This window comes from Mustela nigripes, chromosome 1 (assembly GCF_022355385.1).
Source record: "Mustela nigripes isolate SB6536 chromosome 1, MUSNIG.SB6536, whole genome shotgun sequence".
Lineage (NCBI taxonomy): Eukaryota > Metazoa > Chordata > Mammalia > Carnivora > Mustelidae > Mustela > Mustela nigripes.
Genome location: NC_081557.1, coordinates 14,362,126 through 14,372,719, shown reverse-complemented (window position 1 = coordinate 14,372,719; position 10,594 = coordinate 14,362,126). Strand labels below are relative to the sequence as shown.

The 10,594-nt window shown below is 36.2% G+C and overlaps 1 protein-coding gene across 1 annotated transcript; it reads left to right on the top strand.

The window, feature by feature from the left end:
• The first annotated feature begins 8,400 nt into the window (after positions 1 to 8,400).
• LOC132010260 (olfactory receptor 4P4-like) lies at positions 8,401 to 9,336 on the top strand. The gene has a single exon (XM_059388176.1). It carries the CDS (start codon positions 8,401 to 8,403, stop codon positions 9,334 to 9,336), a length of 936 nt encoding a protein of 311 aa, XP_059244159.1.
• Positions 9,337 to 10,594: the final 1,258 nt, after the last annotated feature.

The window sequence follows — 10,594 nt, the reverse complement described above, 5'->3', positions numbered from 1 at the left end:
CCAGAATCTATAAAGAACTTAGCAAACTCAACACCCAAAGAACAAATAATCCAATCAAGAAATGGGCAGAAGACATGAACAGACATTTCTGCAAAGAAGACATCCAGATGGCCTTTTTTGAGTTTTATTAATTCTTCTGGAGGGTTAACATTTCTCTATCTAAGAATATGTTATCTTTTTTTTTAAATTTTTTAAATATTTTATTTATTTGTTTGACAGAAAGAGAAAGAGAGAGAGAACACAACCAGGGGGAGCAGCAGGCAGAGGGTGATAGAGAAGCAGGCTTCCTGCTGAGCAAAGAGCCAGACATGGGGCTCCATCCCAGGACCCTGAGATCATGACCTGAGCTGAAGCCGGACACTTAACCAACTGAGCTACCCAGGCACCCAGGTGCCACCACAAGAATGTTAGTTATGTCAGCCATTCTGTTCCTTAGTTTATTATATCATTACCTCTATTTTGTTTGGATTTTACTTTGCTTTAGTTTCCAGGATCTTGATTCCTGAGATACATATAACTCATTGATTACTAAACATAGCTGTTTTTTAATAATAGAAGTGATAGTACTACACATTCCACACTTTTAAAATAGTGACAAAAAATACAGTGTTTATATTAAGGCCAATAAATTCAACACCTTAGACTGGACAAAAAAGTCTTTTAAGGATATAAACTACATAAGCTCCTGAAAGTTAAAGATACATATTTTCAGTGGTCTTTATTTACGTCTTAGAGTAACTGAATTTATTACATTCTCTTCACACCCCCTTGTCTGGATAGCTCTGGTAGTGAATTTTACCCAACATTAGAGAAAAATGATTTCTATTCTACACAAAACTCACAATAATAAAACAGAAGTGAATTCATCTTAACTCATTTCATTGGTCCAGCACTTTTGGATACTTCTAAATAATGCTAGGTTTTCTATGCATTCCTTAGAATTTTCTGTACAATTATGTCATGTTGAAAACTACTGGTTCTACCAAATTCTTGTTTAATATGAGACATTCTTTTTTTATGAGTTTAGCATGGTTGTGTTATACAAGATCAATGTATAACATTAGTTGCATAGTTTGTATTGGAAACTACCAAACAGAAATTGGATTTTTTTTAATTTTTTTATTTTTTATAAACATATATTTTTATCCCCAGGGGTACAGTTCTGTGAATCACCAGGTTTACACACTTCATAGCACTCACCAAAGCATTAAATTCCAATTCCAATAGCATCAAACATACAATATACCTAAGGAAAAATATGACAAAATAGGGGCAAGACATACACTGAAAATGTTATAAAAACTCTGTTGAGAATATATGAAGAACTTAATAAATAGAAACAAATAGGGGGTGCCTGGGTGGCTCAGTGGGTTAAAGACTCAGCCTAGGTCATGATCCCAGCATCCTGGGATCGAGCCTAGGTCACGATCCCAGCATCCTGGGATCGAGCCCTGCATCCGGCTCTCTGCTCAGTGGGGAGCCTGCTTCCTCCTCTCTCTGCCTGCCTCTCTGCCTGCTTGTGATCTCTGCCTGCCATATAAATAAATAAAATCTTAAAAAAAAAAAAAAAAGAAACAAATACTGTGCTCCTGGGACAGATGACTCAATACTCTTTGGATGTGAATTATCCCCAAATATGTGTTTAGATTCAAACAATCCAATAAACATATGAATGGGCACAAGTTTATTATTTTCCAAAGTGATCTAAAATGCATACAGCAATGTAAAGAAACTTCATCAAGTCACACAACTTTAAGAAAAACAAAGCTGGGAACTTACATTATCTCATTTCAAGGTCTACTATAAAGCTGCTGCATTCAAAACAGTGTGTTGTTCTCATGAAGCTAGACAAGCAGATCAATGGGCCAGCCTAGAAAGTCCAGAAACAGACCTGCTTGCATCAGTCAACTAATTCTCAACAGGGGTCTGTAGGCAATTTAGTGGAGAAAACATCGTCTTCACAACAAATGGCAGTAGAAGTCTTAGACATTGATAGGAACCAATAGTAACACCACAAAAATCCAAGCATCACAGCTTGTACAAATTCAATTCCAAATGGAACATAGACCAGTATGTAAAAAGGAAATGAGTAATTCATTTAGAATAAAACAAAGGCAAGATCTTTGTGTCCTTGGATTAGAAAAATCATTTGCAAACACAATCAATGGTGTGGTCCATATTAAAAAATATATAAGATGCACTTCAGTAAAATTGAAATTTTTTCAGCAGAACAAGTTTATAATGAGGAGTAAATTCAAGATTTGAAGGTGTTGATGGGATCTGTTTATGTCTCTAATGGGAGTCCTAGAGTGTGTCTGTCAGGAAAGGATATATAAGATATGATGAGCAATCTTCTTTGTGGATTGAGGCAGGCTACATTGGGTAAAACTTAGTCAACACTGAGCACAGTGTTGAAATGGACAAACTGTACAATCATCAAGCTTTGATAACCTCTGTACTGAAGGCTATGTAGGGGAGAACAGCTCTTCCCTTTTTCCTTTCTCTGTTCTTTGGCTCATATAGCAATTAAACTGTCATAAAACTGATTAACAGAAGAAAAACAAACTTCAATTTCCTATGTATGGGAACCCCAAAGAAATGAAACTCCCTGACAGTCAGGAAACTGAAGTGTATATGTTCTCCTGAGCTAAGGAAAGGGGGTGGGGATTCAATGGACACAGAGGGGAATTTGAACAAGGAAGTCTTGCAGAGACCTCCACAATTTACCATGCCTACCCCACACTCTTTGTAGTTTTCTCTGGTGGTTTCTCTCTTTCTACACCAGGCTCTCTGTATAAATTCTTTTAGGCAGTTATTAGGGAAGAAAAAAACAAAACAAAACAAAACAAAACAAAACAAAAAACTCCTCTTGAACTCTTTGGGCCTGATTGTTTTCAGCTCAAAACAGTCCACATATCTAAGTGGCACACTGGGACAACCTGCCCTGGAACCCTTCTTAGACTCCTTCTTCATAGACTTCTTTATAGACTCCTTCTTTTACCCAGGGTTACAAAACTTTCAAAGCCTGGAAACAGCATTAAATTTAGAAATACCATTTTCTTGTTTCTGGCTATGCAAGTCAGTTATTTAAACACTAAAACTTTTGTATTCATGCATAATAGAGGTAATAATACTTAGGTCAAAATATGCAAAATTCGGGCGCCTGGGTGGCTCAGTGGGTTAGGCCACTGCCTTCGGCTCGGGTCATGGTCTCGGAGTCCTGGGATCGAGTCCCGCGTCAGGCTCTCCACTCAGCGGGGAGCCTGCTTCCCTCTCTCTCTCTGCCTGCCTCTCTGTGTACTTGTGATCTCTCTCTGTCAAATAAATAAATAAAATCTTTAAAAATATATATATGCAAAATTGTAAGTTTTAAAAAATACAATGAATTTTATTAGATTTTATTTATTTATTTTAAAGAGAGAGAGAGAGAGAAGCAGTGGGGCATACAGGCAGCGGGAGAAGGAGAAGCAGACTCCTTGATAATGACGGACTGAGGGCACTGAGATCTGACCTAAGCCAAAGTTAGAGCTTTCAAAGATTGATCCATCAAGGTGCGTACTTCCTCTTAAAGTTTTCATCTTTTTTATTTATCCTACCTTCCATGTTCATGGGGAAAGAATGTTTATTGTTTTATCGTTCCTTTTCTTTTTCTCCTATCCCGCAACTATCCGTTCCAGCAAACTTAGTCCCGAACCATGGATAGTTCTGGACCCGTTCTCATATTGCAGATTGTTGACTGTATTGATTTATCAACTCTATACACATCACATCTTGATAATGGGGTATACTTGAACTATAAATGCTCATGTGTGGTTCTCTTTGTTCTATCTCATCTCGCATTTTCCTCGTGGCTAACCGGGTACTATTACAGACTACACTGGTTTCCATCTCATTCTTCAGAAAGCTGGATGAATCAACAGAACATTGAAAATTTCTTGACCTGCTCTGACTATGGCCTTTCTGGGTCTCCAGAGAAGTAGTGCCTGAGACACACTAATGCAAAGGAGGAAAGCAACACCCAGGGCAAAGAGGGACATCACTCTGGGCAGTGGTTTAGTACATTGGCCAGGATCTCTCTAGAAATGCCTTTGGGAATGTAATTACTTACAACTTTCAAAGAACTATTAATTACTGTAGTGTCTCCTAAAGTTTATATTTTGTTGGTCCCAACCAAATTTTTTTCAGGAGTAGGCAGAAGCTCGATGATCTCCAGGACCTAATACTCTTGTTACCTTTTGCAGGAAATAAAAAATATTTTTTTTTTAGTGGTCTAGCATTCAGATCTTAAATAGCATTTGAAATTCCTAGTCTGCTTTCCTGGATGAGAACAACACCTTTCTTCATCTTTGATAGATTCAGTAAATATTTGAAGTCCACTTCCCTTGTGAAACTGTAGAAAGAGTAAGTCACATTGAGATTTCCAAAATATTTGTAGAGAATTAATCTAGAAGTATGTGAATTACTGACTTATAATTCTCTTTATTTTATTGCAGATTTTGATGCTGGGGATGATTTGGCACAGTGAGTATTTGGGGGATGGAATATAGCCTAGAACTAACCTGCCAGACTCTTGGATCTTATGCTTAGTGAATTATCTTTGTCATCTTGGTTTGGGAAGGGTTCCACCATGCACAGTCTAGACTAATTATATGGTCTTATTGCATATAATTTGATTCCAATACTATAACTTCTTTTACAATATATGCTAATTCCATTCCTATAAAGATGCTTCACATATATTAGTTTTAATTGTGTATTATTCATTGAATTTCGTTGACTGAATTTCATCGTGGCCCATTCTTGTACTTATGTACAGACCTCCATATTGCTGTTAAGAAGTAGCCTTGTTTATGCTTGAATATGTACAGTAATGAAGAATTTCCTATATTTCAAAGCACTTGTCATCCTAAAATAGTTTCATCTGAGTCAACTAATTTAAATTTATAGCATGTTCTTCTGCTACACTAAGGTAAAACATGAACATATAATGGAAGCTTTATTTTATATTTATATATATATATATACATATATATATATATATATATATATACATATATGTGTGTGTGTGTGTGTGTGTGTGTGTGTGTGTGTGTGTGTGTATTTGAGAAAGAGAGAGCAAGTATGAGTGGCGGGTGAGCTCGGTGGGGGAGCAGAGAAACACAGGGAGAGAGAGAAGCAGACTCTCTGCTGAGTAGGTAACAGGATTCGAGGCTTGATTCCAGGACCCTGAGATCAGGACCTGAGGCAAGGACAGCAGCTTAACTGACTCAACCTCCCAGACACCCATATTGGAAGCTTTAATTTAAACATAAAAGCCTCTATTCTTATATGATAGTTAAAAGCAAACTCAGAATTTTTATTTAGAATAACCAAGGAAGTGAAGTAATCAGTTAGCTATATTTTTATAGTGCAAAGAAATCACTCTAAGCATTAAGGTTAAGCATTCCCTAAGAGGACCAACGAGGCATCCAACTAACCTAAATGTTTTCCCCAACAGATTGTTGAAACTTAAGTTTACCTGAACAATTATGAAGTCCATGTTATGATATTCTTTTTCCTTTATTTTCCCACTGGCCTTGGCTGTGTGGAGGTGCATGATGCTTTCTGTGGTTCTAAACTAATCTGTTTTGAACCAAAATGTCATGGGCTATTTCTTATTAGCTCATGTATTCCTCATTAAAATTCTGAATATCGTAATGATATCTTCATTGTAAAAGGAGTAAGATGGAGTTTAGAGAGATGAAGGAATTCACTCAAGGACTGCACTGGTCGGTTTCCTTAAGACGCCTCAGTGTTTCTCCCTCTTCCTGTGTTGTGCTCTTCTAACCACTTGTTCAGTGGTTGTCTGACATTTTTACACATCAACTATAATTTCAGTTTTTAACCTAAGAGGTGTCCATAATATCTCAGCCATCAAAATGTTATTTTTATGGCAATAAATCTCCTCCCTTTTTCCCTTTTAAATCTGCTGTCTGCAGTGATCATGTGCAATGCCCCTCAGATTACATACAGGGTGAGATGGGTAAGTAGTACTATTGTGGATTCAGTGCCAATGATGGTCGAGAAACAAGGAAGAATCCTGATTTAAACAATCTACATGTTGGTAAAACTGAAGGAAAATTATTTAATTTTTTTTAGAATGAGGAAATACCAGACAGGATTTATGTTAAGTAGTCCGTATATCTTTATCTCCATAAATAGTCAGGAAGACAGACTCCATGTCTGTTTACCCATCGTCTTGAATATTCTTTTCTATTCGGGTTATGGATTCAGGATAGTCTTTCATGCTTTCCTCATGACACCCATCATCCTCCCATTCAGCTTTCTTCCATGAAATTAGTCCCAGATTGGGGGAGAATCGGGATTTCTGTCTCTAGACATTCACAGAGTATTACTCCTGCATCGTGAAAAATGATTAGACTTTCTTGATCTGAGTTTTTTCTTTTTAAAATCAGAGATCTGGATTAGTCAAGTGAATTCTGCCATTAAACTGTTTGCAGTCTTCTTGAGTAATAATTCTTCTTAAACCAAATTGTTTTAGGTAAATAACTGTACCTGAAAAATTAACATTTCCTACCTCATTAACAGAGAATAAACATCACTTGCAATGAGTAGAAAATAGGCCAATGAATTCTGCCTCCCTAAAACTTTTCAATTAAAGACTGGTAAAGTTAAATGCTGAATACTCTTTAACTCAGTATTACTTTCAAAAAGTAAAAATTACTCCTTCGTGAAGTTAGAATTTAGAATAATAATTTAAAGCAGAATTGCTCTCCTACTTTATGGACCATTTTCTGAATGCCTCTCTGTTAACTCTCTCTATATATATATGATATATAATTAATGTTATAATATATCATATCAATTATATATAGATAGTATATATAAAATATATAGAGATATACTACATATATATGTATAGATGTATGTATCTATATATGATACTCTAGGACTATACAACACAAAAATATTAATTTTGAGATTCCCTACTGTTGATTATTTCTATATAACTTTGCTACAAATGCATATGAGTTTTTTTTAAAAAACAGACATCTGGAGGCCTACATATGACTGTCCCAGCAGGTCCAGAGAAATACAGGAAGTGTACTAGCCATTCAAACCCACTAGGGACAGATAATTCTTCATCATTGAGAAATAAAACTCCTCGAAATGCATTCTCTCTATTCTTAACTCATGTACTGTTTAAATAATGTCTTTAAATTACACATAAGATAAAAAAGATGCAAATACATAATGCTGCATTTATTTTGTTTCAACAAATATCGCTGAGTGCAACCTGACCACTAAGTTTGACTAAAGTTACCTTCTGTATCATCCCCTTTTTTGACACTAGTTCCTTAGATTTATACAAACACATGAAATTTTTGACAAGAGCATCACATAGGCACTATTGAAACACATGAGCAACTGAACAATTTTATCTATCCTTTAATGACTGTCATCGCAAACATCAATAACAGTATGTACATTTTTAAAATTCTCTTTAACACATGAAATTTAGCTAGGGAAAATGAATGAAATTGCTAATTTATTTCCACAATTTCCATCATGAATAGACATTCTCTATTTGCTGCATAGTTTTTCCCCCACTCTTTGCTTTATAAAATAACAGCGATTCCATTGGTTTACCATGACCCATTGGCAATATTTGGTCATATAGCAAAAAAGAGTGTGCTTTATACAAATTAAGCTTCAGCAGTTCAGACTGGTATGTTTGCATTTCCTGAGGTTTCAGTGCCAGATGATTCATGGAATTTGACCAGAAAAGAGTGAAAATAGGAAAGTTGACCTCATGTATTAGCCACACACACTTAAGATACATACAACAGGGATGCCTGGGTGGCTCAGTAGGTTAAACCCTCTGCCTTCAGCTCAGGTCATGATTCCAGGGTCCTGGGATCGAGTCCCACATGAGGCTTCCCGCTCTCTGCCTCTCTGCCTACTTGTGATCTGTCAAATAAGTAAGTAAAATCTTAAAAAAAAAAAAGATACATACAACAAAGTATTTTCTGATTTGGCAGAATTTTTACAAATCTTCTTTCTTATCTAACTAATATAATTAATAATGAATAGTCTTTCATTTTCAAAATATCATTTAAATATTTTTAAGATCATTATCAGTAAAACTGAGTAACATGCATAATCATTCCCATTATAAAATTGTTCCACAATACTTCTAGAGAATCAAACACAATGAAACAGAAGAAAGCAGCTTAATTTAAGAAATCAAGAATAATTAATATTAATATAATATTCATGTCAATCTACTCTTAGTAAACTTTATTCATTGTGTTCATACTATTAAGTTTTCACCAAATTTCTGTTTATTTCCTTCAGATACATATTCATTTGTGTGGAACATATAGCAAACTTAAGTATATGGAGAAGCAGAGAAACATCTCAGAATTCATACTTCTAGGACTTTCATATGACCAGAACGTAGAAATATTTTGCTTTGTGCTCTTCTTATTCTGTTATATTGCCCTGCTGGCAGGAAACCTTCTGATCCTTGTCTCCATTCGATGCAGTCCTCTTTTCCACCAACCCATGTACTACTTCCTCAGCCACTTATCCTCTATGGACATCTGCTATACCTCTAGTATTACACCTAAATTAATTGGTGACCTGCTAGGGGGAACAAAAACCATCTCCTATGGTAATTGCATGTTACAACTATTTACCATGCACTTCTTTGGAGGTACTGAGATCTTCATTCTTACCGCCATGGCCTTTGATCGCTATGCTGCCATCTGTAAGCCTCTCCACTACCTGCTTATCATGAACAGAACAAGGTGCCATCTCCTAGTCTTGGCTGCGTGGGCTGGTGGGACTCTCCATTCTTTTCCTCAATTACTGATGGCAATCCAGTTGCCGTTTTGTGGTCCTAATGAACTCGATCACTACTTTTGTGATATCTTCCCTCTGCTGAAAATTGCCTGCACTGACACCTACATCACTGGTGTCCTTGTGGTTGCCAATTCAGGTATGGTCGCCTTAGTTACCTTTGTTGTCTTGTTTGTTTCTTATGTCATTATTTTGTTTAGTCTAAGACATCACTCAGCTGAGGGAAGACGCAAAGCCCTCTCCACCTGTGGGTCTCATATCACTGTGGTCGTCTTATTTTTCGGGCCTTCGATCTTTGCCTACCTTCGAACTCCAGCCAGTTTCCCTGAGGACAAAATATTTGCTCTATTTTACACCATCGTTGCTCCTATGTTCAACCCCTTAATCTATACTCTGAGAAATACAGAGATGAAAAATGCCATGAGGAAAGTTCTGTGTCAAACATTATTTTCAAAGGAAGTACGCAATTAATTCAAGCAAACTAAGCAAATTTACAAAAAAAAAAAAAAAAAAAAAGGGCGGGGGTGTTGATGTGACTAAAGGAGCTAAGAAATATTTCATAGTCTTTATATTCCATAGCTATCATGACTAGAATGCATGAAAAGAAGTGGAAATATAAAGAAATTTAAAGGGATAGGTAAATGAATCCTAATTCCCACATACCAGGATTAATTGAAAACTTAGTTTTATAGAGTATTAAGGAGGTGTGATTAGCATCACCTGTAGAAAAAACTGCCAAATCAAATAAAGCAACACTATTTGGTTAGTGAATCATAAAGACAAAACAATTTTAATGATACTTCTATTAAAAATCTTGGGCTTATTTGCCAGTTCTCATCGTGATACATGTTCTTCACTAGTGATGAAGTTGAAATCTAAAATTAAAATAATGACTTTAAATCATCACAAGTATCTTTATGATAGCACATTCATTTCTACTTCCTCTGTGGGCATTCAGAAATCAGCTGTACAATGAAGAAGTCCATACAAGAGAACCTGTTTTAGATCAGCTCCTGGTGATCAGTTCTCCTGAATTCGTATTGCAAGCTGGTGCAGCCACTCTGGAAAACAGCATGGAGGTTCCTCAAAATGTTGAAAATAGAACTGCCCTATGACCCAGCAATTGCACTATTGGGTATTTACCCTAAAGATACAAATGTAGTGATCCAAAGGGACACATGTACCCGAATGTTTATAGCAGCAATGTCCACAATAGCCAAACTATGGAAAGAACCTAGATGTCCATCAACAGATGAATGGATCAAGAAGATGTGGTATATATACACAATGGAATACTATGCAGCCATCAAAAGAAATGAAATCTTGCCATTTGCAACAACATGGATGGAACTAGAGCGTATCATGCTTAGCGAAATAAGTCAAGCAGAGAAAGACAACTATCATATGATCTCCCTGATATGAGGAAGTGGTGATGCAACATGGAGGCTTAAGTGGGTAGAAGAATAAATGAAACAAGATGGGATTGGGAGGGAGACAAACCATAAGTGACTCTTAATCTCACAAAACAAACTGAGGGTTGCCGGGGGGAGGGGGTTTGGGAGAAGGGGGTGGGATTATGGACATTGGGGAGGGTATGTGATTTGGTGAGTGCTGTGAAGTGTGTAAACCTGGTGATTCACAGACCTGTACCCCTGGGGATAAAAATATATGTTTATAAAAAATACAAAATTAAAAAAAAAAATAAATAAATAAATAAATAAATAAATAA

What these genes read in the sequence shown, in the direction of transcription:
- LOC132010260 (XM_059388176.1), top strand. Translation starts at nt 8,401, where the DNA reads ATGGAGAAGCAGAGAAACATCTCAGAATTCATACTTCTAGGACTTTCA.